This window comes from Gymnoscopelus braueri (genome assembly GCF_963280865.1).
Source record: "Gymnoscopelus braueri genome assembly, chromosome: 10".
Taxonomy (NCBI): Eukaryota; Metazoa; Chordata; class Actinopteri; order Myctophiformes; family Myctophidae; genus Gymnoscopelus; species Gymnoscopelus braueri.
Genome location: NC_137611.1, coordinates 22,326,053 through 22,344,634, shown reverse-complemented (window position 1 = coordinate 22,344,634; position 18,582 = coordinate 22,326,053). Strand labels below are relative to the sequence as shown.

The window sequence follows — 18,582 nt, the reverse complement described above, 5'->3', positions numbered from 1 at the left end:
TCTTCCGGCACCAAAAAAAACAGGAAGTGGGCGGGAACTGCGACGCTCTATAGGTCAGCAATCGCCTGACAACCAACTAGCCAATCACATAGAGTTATGATATATCGGCCAATCACAGCACGACAAATATCTCTGGGCTATGGGAAAATAATGTGCACGCTTGTTCCACCACGCATGCGTACTAAGCATAGCAAGTTGTGCGCATGGACAGCAAACACATGTGTTTTTGGTCGTGCTGCTGCTGGATCTCTTCTTCCTTGATCGTTTAAAAGGAAACATGGACAACTCAATAATAACGGTATTATTATTACTATTATTTATTGTTGTTGTTGTTATTATTGTTTTAAAAGCATGTGGAATGTTGCTAAATGAATGCTGCTCTCACTCTCAGCTTTACTTTTGTTAATGACATCAAAATGCAACTTTGTCAGATCCTACAGCACAGCAGTGCAGCACAGGGGCTGTCCTGTCTACTAAGCAATTCTGACTTGCTTGTGGTTCCATCATACATTGTACAGATACATGTGTAATAGTGTTATAATTGATACATAAAAGCTTGACATTGAACAGTTTATGGGTGAGGTAGGTACAGCTGTAGCCCCAGAATGGCTGTGTTTATAGCATTATAAGTATTTCACATGAAATGTATGTAATATCAAAGCTATTCTTGTGCTATATCTCTCTGGACTATTTTAACAGTTTGATTCTCTTCTAGTCGAGAAAAACGGCCGGGGTGAATGTCAGTGACATAGAAGAGAGCAACACTGGTAAGTTATGCATTATTACTGACCATTTGAGATTAATCATGCATACCTATTGTTGTGATTTTGGTTGACCAACATGGTCCCTAAGAGTCTCCATCTATAAGGGTTGTGGTGAGTGAAGGTTTCTGTTGAGTCACACGCGCGGAGAACCATTTGACACCAGGCAGTATCACACGACAAGCTCTAAAGTTTAATACACACATAGAGAATATATACAGTATTGTACAGTGGACACATGACGTGACCAAAAGATATGGAACAAGGACAAGAACAGAATGGATAGGAATAGAAAATACATCTTGTATCATTGTGCACAGACGTCAGTCTCTCTGATAAAGTACTTGATGGTCATCATATCACGGATATCAATATGCTTACGTAGATGCACATGTGTGTGCTGGGTCAAGCAGATTAAGTCATAAATCATGACACCTATTATATTATGTTCCATTAACTTCTTATGAAGAGGTATGTTCAAGCTGAATATAACACGCATGCAGCCACTGAAAGCCAGGGTGAAGCAAAAAGCTGCAATCTGTAAGATTAATGTCCTACCTGACATTCGCAAGATGGAATCCCCGCTTGGCATGTTGCACTTATAGATAGCTTCTTTATTTGTCCTTGCGGAAATTCATTTTGCGCAAAGCAGCCTTCATGACACAGAAATCACAATGCATAAACAATTACACAACAATACATCATAGACAGATCACACAAGACGTGGGCATAAAAGGGACAAGGACTGACAGATAAAGAGATCTCCATAATATGGGCATATCAGCATGCCCATATATGGGCAAATACTGATGACATAAGGGATCTCCATATATGGGCATAAAAGGGACAAGGACTAACAGATACAGCGATCTCCATATATGGGCATATCAGTCAGATCGGCGGTGCGACGTAGGTGTGAGGGCCGCGTAGCAGCCTGCACCTCTAGTACTACACATTTACCCAACACCTCTCTTACAGAGAAGAAAAAGAATAGGCTACCAATCATAGTTCGAGAGAGGCAGCGCATAACATATGCGCAGAACTGAGTCAGGGCCTATTTGTTCAAAAGTGCTATATTTGTGGGGACAAAGGATTTCTGAGCCCGAGCTTGCAACTCCTGTACTGTGTACCGTCGTCCTGATGGCAAAAGGTGCTATTGACTGTATAGCGGGTGCGTTCTATCCGTGGTAATAGCTTTCCCCTTCCTAAGTACCCGGGTCTCATACATTGATGTCATACTCTGTACCCCAGCTATCTTGCTGGATACATTGATTATGAGCGTCTGGCAGTACCACTTGTCAACCAGTAGTTGTCCTCAATGGAAGAGTAGGATGTACACTGCTCAAAATAATTAAGGGAACCCTTAATTCTTTTGAGCAGTTTTCGTTAGCATTATGTACACAGTTCATGAAAAAAACTCAAAATAATTAAGGGATCAAAGTGTTCCCTACATTTCTTTGAGCAGTATATTATATTATTATTAACATACTCGTCTCCACCATACTTTGTTTAAAGTGACGCTATGAATTGCAACTTTAAGTTCCTTGTCAGTGAACTGAATGATCGCAAACGATCAATTCTGTTTTCTACAAAACGTTTGTTTGACATCAGCAGATCATCTTCTTCCCTTAAATTGCATCTTTTGCATTCTCACATTAAACACCTTTTTCAAGTAATGACATAATACTTAGGGCGAAAAAATGCCATCAAATATGGACATTTTGAAAGTTTTTACCCAGCATGGCTGTCTTGTGTCTTTGCTGTCACATGACAATATTAAATGATAACCGGCCATAAGCATGTTGAGTGATCAATCTTGCAGTTAAAACAGTTGATATCAAGTAAATGGGTTGGTGATTTGATTGACACTGTGGTTACTGTGTTATCAGATTGTCAGATGGACACTGAACCTGCTCATGTTGCTGTGGAGAAATGCACATCGTCAGTGACAGTAACCTTGAAGACAGAGGAGACAGAGGGAAGAGAGGCTGATCTAGAGGACACGAGAGGTGGAGAGGGGCATCAAGAGGATTCAGAGGGAGGAGAGAGTAATCAAGAGAAGGAGGAGGAGGCAAAAGATGACAGTAAGTAAACCATAATTGGCAAGATAACATAAATAATTGATGCTCAAAACATCACCTTTTGGTGTTCATTTAATACAGTATATATCCATGGGAGCTTTATCCAGTGTGCGGACAATTTTTTTCTGGTTTTGCATGTTCTTCTGTCCAGCAGCACCTGGTATTTATTTTATCATTTGGATGTGAACGCTTTTGTCAACATTTTGTGTTATTATTTTGATTTGTACCTCTGTAGCTGTTGCAGTAACCGGAAAAAGAAAGACAGAAGCTACAGATGAAACATCCCCATCTAAGAAAGCTAAGACCATTGACGGTATGAATTCCAAATAAGGACTAACATGAATTATACCAGGCTGCTTGTACCTGTATGTAGGACTGTCATGATTACAAATTTAAGTTGATGATTAATTGTCACTCAAATAATTGCGATCAACGATTTAATTGTGTGTTTGGCATTGAACATTGGAACATATGAATACAAATTTAATTTCTGTTTGCCTATTAGGCTTCATAATAAAAATTGCACAGAAACCTAAATATACAAAGAAATTATTGACATATTTAATACATTTATACATGTAAAAATAGCTTACAACGCGTTACTAAGTGACTCGTTGTAAGCCTGTAGATCAGTTATTTCTGCTTTTTTTTAATATTTGAAAATGTGTTAACATTTTTCAACATGGAAACGATTATGATGATCATTCAAAAATAATTGTGATTATCTCAAATAATTGTAATTAGACGATTATGTAATAATCGTGACAGGCGTACCTGTATGAGTAGTGACAAATAGATTCTCTGGATTCTTGGTTCTTGACGTAACCTTAACCTTGTAACTGATACTCATAAACCATTCATTTGACTTGTTTCTTATAGATCTTTGTGTTTTCATTGGCAACTTGAACAAATCTAAGGATTTGAAAGAAGTCAAATCTTCATTATTAAGTTACTTCGTCACACAAGGTCTCTTGGTTGAGGATATTAAAATGGACCTTTCTGGGTGAGTGTGATATTAAAATCAAACATTTGATTTAAATGATTTCGTTATAGCAGGCATGGATGGATAAGTTAAAGTAACAATCTGTAAGTATTATGTCCTATCCAGGATTTGGTCTCCGGCATGAGATACTAATGTCCACCGCATTGTCTCTTGGATGCAGATCTCATCCAAGAGGCAATCCCCGCTTGGCCTGGAGAGATATTGTAGCTTATGGCAGCACTACTTGACAACCATAAGGTGCCCGGTGCCGTACCTGACACCAGGGTCTACATTTTTCAGAGGAAGAGTAGGGTTTTTGTTTTGAAACAAAAAAACAAACCCCTGGGTACCAAGGTTAGAGAGAGGAGGGAGAACACCTCCAACCACTGCTGATGTGCTAGTTATATTGTATTGTATTAACATACCCTACGATACAGATTGGTTAAATAATGTTTATTTATTAAAATAAGTTCTGGCTTTAACAAGCAACGCTCATTTAAATAAAAAAAGAAACCATCCATGTTTGTAGTTTGTTTACTATTTATGCCCTATTCCATTTTCTGGTGGCAGAATTATTATTCAGCAAAAGTTGAATTTGTATTGATAGTATACCATACATTTCCTGTTTATTAATGTAGACATTGTAAATATTTGAAAAAACTATGTTCTTTGTCCCCTTTTAGAAAATATGCGTATGTAAACTTGGCCTCACAACTGGACTTTACCAAAGCTTTAACATTAAATGGAGAGCAGCTCCTTGATAGGCCGATGAGGATCGCCAAGGCCACGGGGAGAATCAGGGAGGCGGCGCCAGTCCCTGCAGAGAACAAAAAGGGTAAAAATGTAACTTCTCTCTGATGAGGTTTCATTGAAACCGTATGGTCCCTATAAATTTACACTTTGTAGTATGGTGTTGCTTGCCAAAAAGAGCAAGCTTCGAGATAAGTTATTTTTGGCAACACCCTCGCATGATGGAGTATAATTAAAATCTTAGGTAGCTTAAGTATGACTTTAGTTTTGTCACTGTACCTGTGTGTTCACAGTCACACCACTAGAGGTCACTCATTGTTATATTTTACCAGCACTTGTTCAGTAACACCTGAAGTTATGGTTATTATGAAAGGTGCTGCTTTAAGAATGTAAAATGTACTTAGATTTAAATGTAGATGAGCATTAAAAACTGTACATTTGTTTGATTTGAAGACAATCAACAAGCTAAAGATGCCAGGTGCTTATTTGTGAAGAACATCCCCATCAGATCAACAAAGAAAGAGGTTCAAAAAATATTTGAACAGGCCATAAATATCAGATTTCCTGGAGGGAGTTACAACCCAAACCAAGGGTGAGTTTTTAATACAACCTGTGAATTTCTAAATTGTATCATGCTCTACCACGATTGTTATTATTATTTGATACTAGTATTAAAGGTAGGGTAAGTTATTATTGTCTCCGCCAGGCCGAAAGGCATGGCGAGAGAGTATGTTTTGCCCCCTGTCCGTCCGTCCGTCCGTCCGTCCGTCCGTCCGTCCGTCCGTCCGTCCGTCCGTCCGTCCGTGTGTCCGTCCTGTCCGTCTGTTAGCAGCTAATCTCCGCCACCGTTGCTCCGGTCGCTGCGCAACTGCGCACACCCACTCCCTGGATGCCAATTCAGAACCTCTGGCCCACACGGGCCTGTCATAGCGCCACCAGGAGGCCGATTTGTGCAAAACACAGTTTTTCCCATTACTCCTACAGCTTTTATCCAAACGTCATGCTAATCGGTACACAGTATCTCTATAGTCATGTGATCAACCCGGATCTGTCCGATTTCCAATATTCCATCCTCATTGGCTACGGTTGGCTTCCGAAGCTTGCAGGATTGGTCCGTTTTGAACAAAATGCCTCAAATCATGAACGCATCATGCGATTTCTAAGCCATTTCACACGCACATTCCCACTAGGCTTACAAAATAATGCCACCTGAAAGATTTCAAATCAGCCTCATGGTGGCGCTACAACAGGCCGATTTGCATTTTTAACTAACTGCACCGATCTGCCTGAAACTTTGCACGCACACTCCCTAGAGGCCAAGGAAAAACATTTGCCCTGCATTTTTCACATCTGCTTTTCACAGCGCCACCAGGAGGCCGACTTTTGGAAAACACATGTTTGGATATTATTCCTTAACATTCGGTCCAAAAAACACGCAAATCGGTATACAGTATCTCCATAGTCATGTGATTATGATGGATCTGTCCGATATTTCCTATTCCATCCTAATTGGCTAACATTGGCTTCCAAAGTTGCCAGGATTGGTGCGTTTTCAACATGCCTCAAAACATGAACACAGCGTGCAATTTCCCTGACATTTTGCACGCACATTCCCACTAGGCCGAGGAAGAAATGCCCTCCTTTTCACATTGCCCTGTTATTATTTTCTTAAAATAAGTGTTAAATAGTTCTAAATTCTATATTCAGGAGAGAGTACCCATTTAACAGGTTACATTTTATAGTGTCCATTTCCAATTGTGTCATCACTTCCCATTTCACTTGTTTCAGAGGATTTCATAGGAAGTATTGTGTAAAAGATGATTCATTTCTTCCAACAGCATTGCCTTTTTAGAATTCAAGACCGAGTCCATAGCCCACGACGTCATGGAGAAGAAACGTGGAACACAGATGCAAGGCCGTGTTTTAATTGTTGATTATGTTGGAGATAAGAGTAGCCATAAACCCAGCAAAACTCCAGGTATTAAAATGGCTTATAAAAGACTGTGAAGAAACTCCATGAATCACACAATTATCCATATTTCATATACTGTACATTTCGGCAAGATTGCCATGTAGTGAAGTCAGATAGCGTCTTGGTTTTGAATTGAAAAGTTAAAATATCTGTTTTTGTGCATCCCAGTTGAGGCTTCTACATGTACCACCTTATTTGTGAGCAACCTGGATTACGGGGTGCAAGAAAAGACCCTGAAGAAATTATATGGGAAAGCTGTCAGTGTCAGTATACCTAAAAGAACGGGTAGATCTAGAGGGTAAGTACTCCGTAGTATGACCGTGTCACTTGCCAAAAATAACAGATCTACAAACTAAACGCATTATGACACGTTGTTAATTTGTAGATCTGTTATTTTTATTATAAATGTAGCTTAATCATTTGTGCATATTCTGATCTTGAGCAAGAATCATCAACTCACCTTTGTCCTTTCTAGAATTGCCTACATTGATTTTGAAACTGTGGAAGACGCAAAGGAAGCTCTGGAATCGTCACAAAACATAGAAATACGCAAAAGATCCATCACAGTGCAATTCAGTGACACTAAAATTAAGACAGGAGATGAAACATGTAATTATTATTCTTTTCTCCCTCATACTTGCTATATTTATGGTCTAATTGTGTAATGAAATTAATATACAGCATGGTTAATGTGTCAGTTATTCTGGAACCTCACCATGAGCCTGGATGATCAATATAAAATATATGTTTTATTTATTTGCTGTTACAGTTCTCAAAGACACATTGATTGTCAAGGGCCTCGATAAAGAGACAAGTGAGGAGACTTTGAAAAGTGCCTTTGAAGGAGCCTTGTGTGCAAGGCTTGTGCAAGACAAGGGTACAGGCATATCCAAAGGGTAGGTACCATAGACGGATTATTACCGTCAGTACTGTCTGCTGTGTCCTAATGCTTGTCATTTTGATAGGTTTGGCTTTGTGGACTTTGCAACGGACGAGGACTGCAGGGCTGCCAAAGATTTCATGCAGGACTGTGAAATAGATGGCAGCAAAGTAACGGTGAATTATGCAAAACCTAAGAAGCAGGAGTGGAAAAGGAACCTGGATAGGAGGTATAACAGAGTCACCTTGGTCACAAGGGCAAATATTGATTTAATTCATCAAAAGATCACTCCTGATGTAGATCAGTAATAAACTCCATAGATGCATTTAACTATTGGTTTAAATGGTAGGGATCTTCAACGGCATTGTCTCTAGAAAACAGGAAGTTATACACAACCCACAGCCTTTAGTCTTTGGTTGTGGGCCATGTAATTTAGTTCTGTAGAACTGATCATGATTTAGTCAAACATATAATTAGCTGCTCAAAACCTACTTCCTGAATAAATTTTTTTTCTCAATGTATCTGTATTGAGTTGTATATGCACATACTGTTACATACCTTGTATATGGGTACATATACAACGGACAAAGACGTAACAAACAGTTCACAAATAATTAAGTAATAGTAACATCAGTGACCGAAGTAATAAGTAAGAAAAAAAAACTAATTAAAGCCAAATAAAATGAATACAAATAATAAGAAATATACATTTTGTTAATGGATGCATAAGTCAGATTCACCACATTACTAGTTCCAACATGTCCAAGAAGGAATAACATTAATATGTTATAAACCCTATTAATGTTACGGTATGCCTCATATATAAGATATAAGAGGCATACCGGTTAGTCATTCTACATATTAGAGAAAAGCCTGCAGCCAACTTATCAGTAGATTCCCACAGTGTGTACCTTTTCTATTTTAAGAAAATACATAACCTCTCAGATCCACCTGCCAAAGGAGAGGGTGCAGTTCTTCCAGTTCAAAAGAATCAGATACCATGCTTATAAGGCTATGCTGTCCAAGTGTATCCTCCTCCGTATAAGTCAAGAAAAAGACCACGCATAGGACAGGGTTCAGTTCTTAAGACCTGTGATATCTGAATACACTTCAAATGTAGAAGACCAGAATGTTTACATCTATCACAAGTACGATTGACTGCAGGAAAAGTATTGGACAGCATACCAAGTATTTTTGCCCATTGTTATTCTGTTATAACTGTTCAAATCCCCCTCCCAATTTTCTTTATTATTGAAAGCTCCTGACTAAATCTTAACCGTGAAACCTGGTTTTATGTGGCCTTTTATTGGCCACTAATCCATAGGCTCACTCCTATGGCGGTTAAAGAGTTTTCTTTGGTTCAGGTTCCAATTGGATGTGGAGTCTGCAGCTACTGTTTTCATTGAAAACTCATATTTTAAATACCAGTAGTGTGTAGTTGACAAATTGTTGACAAATTGTTTTATTGGTTGTTTGTTTCAGGTAGAGGACGTTTTCTCTGAAAAGATGTTCCTGAATAAGGCAAAAGGAGAATCTCGCTTTTCTTGAATGGACTGTTGAGACTTGTTGGAACCTGTTGAATGCCTGAAAGCGCTTCCCAGCCTGTCTGCCTTTATTTGGCCAAGAAAAGCAGTATTTCTGTTTTTGGTTAGATGGAATGTAACACTTTCACAATGCTTTTTGTTTCTAGTTGGACCTGTGAACAAATTGCACATTGTAACCTTTAAAATGTATTTTTGTATGACAGTCTTTTCTTTATTTTCTTTTTTTACTATTGTGTTTATACAGTAATTGTACTGTATCAGGATGATTGGAAAAATTCATAATGTAGTTCAGTGTAAAATGTTAATTTGTTTTTTCTCTGCAACTCAATCTGCTACTGTATATTGATTCTTGAGTAGTGGATTAGTTTAGTTTAGTTTATTAGTTTATTAGTTTTATTTGTATCAAGGAAAAATGCATACATATCAGAGAAATGGTGCTCTGTATCAGCAAGCTAACTGCTAATTTCCATCTGTAGTGCCTGGACAGGTGAAAAGAAACAATAAAACAGAAAGCAAAAAATATATCATCTCCGCTGTCAATGGACACACACACACACACACACACACACACACACACACACACACACAATGACATTGTAATAGAGGTGTTCTTATGTAATACTATTGACTATTACACCATATGTGTAGTTTTGCATTGTTTACATTGTGTAAATACAACATCAAATAGGAGTTTGATAAAATATTACTTCAGGGCTGTTGAACTGTCTACACATCATCTACCATTGATTGCTAAACCTCAGCCATATCCCCCATCATGTATCAATAGGCCGCTAATTATTAAGCTTTTATTCCTTCTAGTTTTCCAGGAAAAAATATTTTTGATGAATTCAGTACATTTGTATTGTATGTTGCATGCACACAGATGAAATGCACTACAAGCTCAGTGCTTAATGAGTCTTCCAGTTTAGTAGAACTTGTATTGTGAATTTGTACTTCCATGTAGCTACTGATGTTCTCATGCCTTACTAAATAAAGTACATCAATCAATCAAACTCTCAGAGTTGCAAATGTAAGGGTCAATTATTTGTATAGAGCAGTCTGCAGATATAAGCATTGAGTCAGGGAGCTCTTAAGATGAGATCCCCATGCACACAAATCATGATGACATAAGAGACAGACAGATATACACACTACTATACAGAATGTCATATAATCATCAGCTTACAGGTTACTGGTATGAAGAGTGAAAAAAAAATGTACAAGAGGGAAAAAAAGAAAAGGGGGGGGGGGGGTACATTTTGTAGCTTCTCAGAGTTAAATTAAGGACTCAGGATTTCTAGGGTGTCTCCAGTTCTACAGACAAATCAAGGATTTTTGCCCGCAAAATCAATGATTTTTTGCCGACGTTTTCCTGGCGGGTCTAGAGAGAGGGAGGCTGTTGACACAATTTTTCAAATGCATCTAGCAGATTCGAAGATTGTGGAATATAGTTGGAGAGAGAGAGAGAGAGAGAGAGAGAGAGAGAGAGAGCCCAAATCGTGTCCCCTGATGACCTCACATCCTGTTGTTCACTTCCTCCTCCATGGTGGGTGAATGGATGTGCAGTGTTCTGCATGGTGCTGGTCTGAGCAGCGGTTGAGTTGAGTGTACATTACAACACAACGACGTTGCACATGTGGGCACGTTGTGGATCATCCCCAGACGCCAGGAGGAAACTGCACAGGAGACACATCCGAAGCAGCTAAACTTTAGCTCAATAGATTAGTTTATAATTATATGAACGATGTGTTGCGTTTCCCGTTGAGAGAAAATAAAGTTCTGGTAAGTTAACGGTGACTTTTGCAGAAGTTATGCATACTGTTTATTTATTTGCACAGCTAATATGACGTTTCCGCAGCAACGCGCTCTTTGATCATTCAACTGAACTATGACCGGATTATGTTCTCTCTGTCAAAAGTTAAAGGTTTTGTGGATTATGTTGAAATTAAGCATAGCCGATTAGCGGAATTTTGCCATCTGTGGCCAGTATTATATTGATTCTTAACTTGAGTGGTTTACAAAATGTTGAGTGTTGCAGTTGTATGTAATCTGCAATAGCCTTTAAGTGGATTCGACAAAATACTGAGATATATCGAAAAAGCTCAGACCTATAGTCACATTTCGTCAGGCACCTGAACTCATCGAAGTCTTGTATGTAGCTGCACATCTGTGTACATTAAACCAAATCAGATCACATAAGGTCCCCATTTTAATAATCCATATGCTGTCTACATGGGCCAAAGGTCTTACACAATGACTGTAAACTTACACAGTCATTAGGTAGATCTACCATGACTTCTTTCAATCTGTTGCATAGATATAAGATTTGTGCTGAAACTTGTATTATTGAAAGGGAAGCTAGAATCTGACATGTTTACATGTATGTGAAATAACCTGTGCTATAGGCCTATGTTGTTGTTTTGCTCATCATTATGTTTGTTGTATTTTCCAGCAAATTTAGAAACAAGTGCAGAGGTGTAAATAGCATTTAGTACTTTAGATAATTATGACATATTAGTAGATTTACCTATACATTTACTATATTTACTAGAGACAGATTTGCAATGACCATGCCAAATTGGGAACCCATATATTTTTTGTTTGCCCAATTTTGAAACATAGGTACACAAATGTATTTGTAAAAAAAACTCTTGTACCAGCTTGAGTGATAAAGGTGCCCTGAGCGACACAGTAGCCTAGTTATATTTGAGTGAAACACTTAATCCATTTCTGTCAAGGTCCCATGAGTAAATGTGGGTCAGCGATCAGAGTTATTTAAAGGAAGGGGAAATGTAGACACTTAACCCTAGAGCATTATGTTGTCTTTATGGGATGGAGTGATATGGACATCATACAAAACATACTGATGTTGTGTCAACACATCTCTCCCTTCTCTGTCTCCATTTCTCCTCTCAGGTTCTCGCTTCAACTCGCTCTCTTGCACATTTGTTCTTACAATTTAACAACTTTCAACCTGGCATCCCTATTTTGGGCATGTTTCCAAAAATTACAGTCTCACATGTGAGCTTGTAGATGTGTTATTTTCTCTATTTGTTGTACAATTAAATAAATAGGGCTTAAGTAATTGAAAAGGCCAGGTGAGGCAGGTAGACTTATTAGTTCTCCACAAAGATAACAGACTATTTGCTTGCCCTTCAACAGAGTTCACATAATCTTGTATACTATCATTTAGCCCTCAATCATGCCAATGATTAGAGATTACTCTGATCTTGTACGTTGTAAGTAGACTGGAATCCAGATTGACTCACTACGTTCATCTTATGGATGTTTCCACAGAAAAAGTCCCAAAAATGTGTACTGAAGAAATCCAAAACATTAACAAATGACTAGCGAGTCTAGTACTTGATCAAAGTAAATGGCATGACTACGTTCATTTTGGGGATTTTTTCACCCCAAAAAAACAAAAGATGAACGTAGCGAGTCAGTCAGGATTCCAGGCTAATTTGCAAGTAGCTGTGGATAAGAGCATCTGCTAAATGTCTAAATTGTAACAGTTTTATTATTGTTTTTCAAGTGCTGAGACTGGGTTTTAAAAGAATGACATTCAAATACACCTCTGGCCGCCTCGACCTGTTTCTATTCTTCCTCTAGAAGGCGAATGTGTTCATTGTTCTCGACTGGGTCTAAATGTTACAACATGTTTATTGACCAGATAGGGTTGAAGACTTCCACATGTGATAAGAAAACCTTGATAACTGAAACACATTCAAAAGGAATCAAGCACTTGTTCCTTCCCTTACTGTAGTGTCACCACTGCTGGCAGGATGAAGAGAGAAGTGACCATCAATGAGGGCCTGGAGGATGAGATGGTAAATAAAACCTCATACAATATATGTCTCTGCTGTCCGGCAGGAACCAGCTAACTCCAAAATGTTCATTTTTCAAGAAATGAAAAAAGTGGAGTTAGGAGGTTTTGTTCATCATTGATAAGAACAGCTGAATGGACCTCCAAGCTCACAATGAGGTTGGAGGTCAAAAGGGGGTGGAGCCTGGAGTCAGCAACACCATCTAACTCTGGTGGAGTTAGCTGGTTTAGCAGAAAGTTTGAGGATCCAATGGAGTTAGCTGGTTTTGCCACAAGCGCTTTTTAATGCTTTTCATTGGTTCAATATTTTTTTTACCAACACAGACGTAAAGGGTTTTCTATGGCTCTGATTTATGGAAAAAAAATGCAAACGCGTCAAAATGGAGTTAGCTGGTTTCTGCCGGACAGCAACGATAATGGACTACATGTGATTCCTATGTTAAAGATGCAATCCAGAACTTTTTTTTGTGTGAATAAAATGTTATTTTGAGAATTTTTGTCCCATTTCACAAGTTTTCAAATTTATAAAGATCTTTTGAAAATAGCAGATCTTCAAGCTCACAATGCATCGCATTGCGATGAATTTGTCAGCTTGTAGATTGGATATTTTCAAATGGCCGAAATGTATATAGGGGCTGAAGTGGTTACTGTATGTTTTGTAATAATAATCAAAATCTACAAAGTAACTAGTAACTCAAGTTTTCAAATCATTGTAGTGTAGTAAAGGTACAATATTTGCCTCTGAGATGTAGTGGAGTAGAAGTAAAAGTACTGAAAACTGGAAATACTCCAGTAAAGTAAAAAGTACCTCAAACTTTTACTTAAGTACAGTACTTGAGTAAGTGTACTTAGTTACTTTACACCACTGATACTTGGCAGTTGTATGTTTCCAGTTCTGTTTCCGATTCTCATTGTCACAATTCCACCTCCTGTCAGTGGTATTTGGTATCTTTCAAGATGCCAAATGGCACTCCAATACTCCTCACATCATGCATGGATTAAAGTTCTCAGTCGCCACGCCTGATTTCAGTCATTTGAATTCCATAGAAGTCAGCATGTCTTCTATGAAAGCGTGTCACTCACCGAAAATAAGCGATCTATCTACAAGCTTACAACGTGTCTGTGATGTGTTGTAAGCTTGTAGATAGCCTACTTTTGGTTATTAGTTATTTTAAGATTAAAGAGTATTTGAAGTGGTCAAACTAGCGATTATAATACATCTTCCAGAAAACCCTAATGAGCTTGGATATTTTCATGAAATCAAAGGTTAAAATCTGCTGGTATGGCTACCAAAACATTCTAATTGAAAATATAGTGCTAATTGTTTATGAAACACAGTGTTAGTATGGTGGGCTCCTTTCACGCCGTTTCACAAATCGCAGATTAGGACTCGGCAACGACAACATTTTTCAATAGTGACATTTTATTTTGCTTTAATCCATGCATCATGTCATTCTGCTCCCAAGGTCACATGCCGAGTGTGTTTATCGTTGATGTCGGACAGAAATAGCCTGGTTCCAGACGAATCTGCCATTGCAAAAAAAAAAAAGCCCAGTGATATTAGTCTGACCATGCCAGGCTAGGGCAGAAACCTTGTACCTCCATATTTCCACCTTTTGAATGCCCTGCTTTGTCATACAAGCTCACATAAGTGAAAGTGAATGTGGTTAAGTGTGCCTGTGGGTTTTATAAATATTGAACCAATGAAAATAATTAACAAGAGCCTATGACTGAATAATAACTATATTGGATCCATTTTCTGAAAAGTAACAGTTTTGGACACACGAGGTCCCGACAGCGATGTCATGTTTTTTATGATGTCCCGCTGCCCCCTGCAGGAGGTGTGGGGTTACCGGCCCTGTCTGTGGAAGATGATCCTGGTGGGCGTGGGAGCGGTGTGCTCCGGTGGTCTCCTCCTGCTGTTACTCTACTGGCTCCCGGAGTGGGCCGTGAAGGGAACCTGCACACACACCTCCCTCAGAGAGGCACACACACTCCTGCTCAGGTCCACAGTAAGAGACACACACCTGCATCAGACTCACACACTCCTGCTCAGGTCCACAGTAAGAGACACACACCTGCATCAGACTCACACACTCCTGCTCAGGTCCACAGTAAGAGACACACACCTGCATCAGACTCACACACTCCTGCTCAGGTCCACAGTAAGAGACACACACCTGCATCAGACTCACACACTCCTGCTCAGGTCCACAGTAAGAGACACACACCTGCATCAGACTCACACACTCCTGCTCAGGTCCACTGTAAGAGACACACACCTGCACCAGACTCACACACTCCTGCTCAGTCCACTGTAAGAGACACACACCTGCATCAGACTCACACACTCCTGCTCAGGTCCACTGTAAGAGACACACACCTGCATCAGGGCTGTCACAATTGCAACTTTTACAAATAATTGCGAGTAACGATTTAATCGTGTTTTTGGCCTTGAACATTGGAACATATGAATACAAATTACATTTCGGTTTGGCTTTTAGGCTCCGTAAACAAAAGTTGCACAGGGTAGATATGACAAATAACTTAGATAATTTAATAACTTTATACTTTATAATTTATGATTATGCAAAAATAATTGAGATTATCTCAAATAATTGTGATTAGACGAATATGTAATAATTGTGACAGGCCTAATCTCCTTCAAGAGACACACACACACACACACACACACACACACACACACACACACCTGCTCAGGTCCATGGTAAGCGACACGCCTGCATCAGACTCTTTTTACACATCATTTTCTTTCCTAATTAAATGCATTTTCTCAATTTAGAGCTTCTAGGCCGACCTACAAGTTCATAGTAGTACGTAGGCTATTCACAATGTGCATTACATTCACATTTATTCGCTCGAGCCACTGACGCCCGGGCGTCAGTGGCTCGAAATTGAGGTAGAATTATTATAGCATGATGATGAGTGTCCTTTGCATGAACCCGTAACCTCCATTACTAGAGCTAGTAACAAATCTAGTTACTGCATTCCATGAATGTTGTGATAGAAATTGTGTTGCTTTATACAACAAGATCATTCATGTAGTTATTTCCCTCCTGGCTCATGACGTCATGAATGAGAAGGTCAACTGAGAATCTTACAGCCTCTGAATAAAGTAATCTTGTGTTTTCTGGTGAGCTCTTATCAATAACTGTAAAAAACGTTATTGCCCAGATTACACAGAACAAAGTAGACTCTTGTTTGGTCTCATCTCGACTTCACTGAACTGTTTGACCAGTGAACTTTCCAACCAATCAGACCCTGAGGACAGTGTGTGCACAGCCCAATATATGATTCACTCTCAATTCTGTCTAAAAAAAAGAACAACAAATCAACAATATCAGGTTTAAATCTAAATCATTAAACTTTTAGATATTCAGTTTAATACACCACAAATCTCTCTAGTTGTTGTATGAGCCAACAAGACCAAGGCTTGTACAAATGTGCACACACATACGTGAATATACGTAAATAGATGCTTAAATACATATACTGTGCACATATATAATATTTAGAAGTAGGACTTTTTGAAATCTTGAATCTTGACCCTCAGGATGAGTTCAAGCTGTGGTTTCGGGCCAAGGTACACGTGATGCTGGCTCCAGGGAAGGGCCCCTTCGACAGCGTGGATCTCCAGACCATCGTTGACTTGCCTAACGGGGACGGCGCCCATACCTTCTCTACTGTTAATGAAGACCTTCCAGAGATATGTTCTCATAGCCAGCCTATTCAGGTACTGTACTACAGTGAAATAATCTGATTCATGCCCTTGTGTTACAGTATGTAGCCTACTGCTGATAAGGAGCTAGAAAAAAACAACAACTCAATACTATAGGTTTTAAAGCTGTTCAGCGTTAATTTGTAAAAGTGTAACTCTGAAAGTGTACAAAAATCTCAAAGTTAAAGCTGCAATCTGGGGCTTATTTGTAACATTATTTTGACCAATTTGTATGGTAGAGTATGTTCATAAAATATACTGTAACTAGCGCATCTGCAGTGGTTGGATGTAGCCTCCCTACCTGCAATATCTCCCCATGGCAAACAGGAACTTCCCTCTTGACTGAGTGGTAGATGTTTGGTATCTCACATGGAAGATGTGGATTTGATTCTGGGGCAGGGAGTTACAGCAGTTGCACCTTTTAATTTGATCAACATATAAGGCATGTAAATTACAATAAAAGGAAGTGCAGGAAGTCAATACATTTTATAATGTATTGAATGTATTATAAATCACATGCAAGTTCCCATTATACTGTATGTCTGTACCAAGTTTTGTCTCTGTCTTGCTTACTTCAATGCTGTGACTCCTTCTCGTCTCATTTTTAGATCCACTATTTTGCCCACCACAGCACGAAATACTACTGGAACGATGTGAAGCAGAGTTTTGAAATATATAAGTAAGAGCTGCACAAATACAAACAAACAAACAAACAAACATGAAACATTGTGCTGTGTAGTACTTTTGTACTCAATTCACTAAAGCTTTGTAAAAAAAATGTCAATACTCCGGATACAGTTGTTGATCGACTTGTTTGTGATGATGTGCTTTAGGGCTGCAAGTATCAATAATCTTTAGTGATTGTTCTAGCGACCTTTTCGAATAACCGAGAACATATTTTTGGGGATATTTTTTATTTCAAATCAACGTGAGAATGATATTTTTTTATATCAACTAAATCTATTAGTGTGATTAACCACTTAAGACATATTTAATACTTCGTTGTACAATACTGTCAAGTAGGGGTGTGCCGATATATCGCGATACGTTTTCGTGACGATATGTATCGTTTTGGAAAAAAAAATATCGTTTTCTTTTTTACAATCATAATAATCAGGCATGCAAACAGCCCCGAGGTGAAAAGGGTGACAACATGTTGTTTTTTTTGGGGTCAGGTGTCACACTATTGCCCGTTTGCATGTCTGAATAATGCAAAAACAGAATTATTTGTTTGCATTTGCTTTTTTTCTCCCCCATATATTTTCATAATAAAAAAGTGCGTATCGTATTGTATCGAAATCGTATCGAAGTTGTGAGACAAATATCGTATCGTATCGTTTTGTGAAATTAGTGTATCGGCACACCCCTACTGTCAAGTATAAAAAATAGCCGCTGTATGAGCTGACTTATAGATCAGCTTACTGTTGTGAGCTTATAGATCTATTTTCAGTCATTTTGAAAATCTATTATTTTATTTGAATAGATACTTTTTTTTAGAATAGATTAATTCCATTAACTGTTGCACCCCTGGATTGCACATCTAGAGATAAGTGTCATCCTTTTCTAGAGGCCTGGAGGATCTGAAGTTGAGCTGCAGTGACATTCACTCTGACCACAGCTCTGGTCTCAGCACAAAACTGCAGGAATACAGGTACAGAACACTGTTTTGATCCTTGAACACATCCAGTTCACTTGTGGATAAACAGCTCTATAATTTGTCTACTACTACTATTAGGGCTTGTCCTCGACTACAGAAATTCTTTGTCAAATAATCAGTCATAGGAATTTGTTGACTAATCAATTAGTTGATTTAATCAACAAATCTGCACAACCTAAGTGCAGGGGGAAAAATGAAGGAAACCAAGGAATAAGAGTTTCATGGTGTACTTGTCATCTCTTTCCTCCACAAATGATTTGAATGCTCGCTTCACTGCCATTTGCCTGTCGCTGGGCAGACACCTATTCTCATGAAAGAGTGCAACAAACTGCTGGACTCGGCTCTGGGCCATCAGAACAGGTTCAGGTCATATTAGTCTGTCTACTTTCC

The 18,582-nt window shown here is 38.7% G+C and overlaps 2 protein-coding genes across 4 annotated transcripts in view; both read left to right on the top strand.

The window, feature by feature from the left end:
• The first annotated feature begins 164 nt into the window (after positions 1 to 164).
• On the top strand, positions 165 to 9,882 carry LOC308094284 (nucleolin-like). 2 transcript variants are annotated; one of them, XM_080440842.1, is made up of 13 exons: positions 165 to 298; positions 716 to 767; positions 2,651 to 2,845; positions 3,078 to 3,155; positions 3,722 to 3,845; positions 4,508 to 4,659; positions 5,028 to 5,166; positions 6,413 to 6,552; positions 6,715 to 6,844; positions 7,022 to 7,155; positions 7,316 to 7,442; positions 7,512 to 7,655; positions 8,909 to 9,882. In XM_080440842.1, the coding sequence occupies exons 1-13, from the start codon at positions 278 to 280 to the stop codon at positions 8,910 to 8,912; spliced, it is 1,440 nt and encodes a 479-aa protein (XP_080296968.1). In that variant the 5' UTR covers positions 165 to 277; the 3' UTR covers positions 8,913 to 9,882. The 2 variants fall into 2 exon arrangements, with proteins under 2 accessions (XP_080296968.1, XP_080296969.1); XM_080440843.1 differs by having other exon boundaries at positions 5,040 to 5,166; positions 8,909 to 9,880.
• A 645-nt stretch (positions 9,883 to 10,527) lies between these two features.
• LOC308094271 (polyamine-transporting ATPase 13A3-like) overlaps positions 10,528 to 18,582 on the top strand; it is a 29,222-nt gene continuing 21,167 nt past the window's right edge. For both annotated transcript variants that reach the window (XM_080440818.1, XM_080440817.1), the window contains exons 1-6: positions 10,528 to 10,752; positions 12,737 to 12,800; positions 14,635 to 14,808; positions 16,371 to 16,550; positions 17,144 to 17,214; positions 18,103 to 18,186. In XM_080440818.1, coding sequence (XP_080296944.1) covers positions 12,756 to 12,800; positions 14,635 to 14,808; positions 16,371 to 16,550; positions 17,144 to 17,214; positions 18,103 to 18,186 — 554 coding nt within the window. In that variant the 5' untranslated portion in view covers positions 10,528 to 10,752; positions 12,737 to 12,755. The remainder of the gene's footprint in view (positions 10,753 to 12,736; positions 12,801 to 14,634; positions 14,809 to 16,370; positions 16,551 to 17,143; positions 17,215 to 18,102; positions 18,187 to 18,582) is intronic.

Bases quoted from the DNA above. Each gene is read 5' to 3' on its own strand.
- LOC308094284 (XM_080440842.1), top strand. From the start codon at position 278: ATGGACAACTCAATAATAACG. The intron at 299-715 runs GTATTATTATTA...ATTCTCTTCTAG, and splicing joins TGGACAACTCAATAATAACG to TCGAGAAAAACGGCCGGGGT. The intron at 6,845-7,021 runs GTAAGTACTCCG...TGTCCTTTCTAG, and splicing joins AGAACGGGTAGATCTAGAGG to AATTGCCTACATTGATTTTG.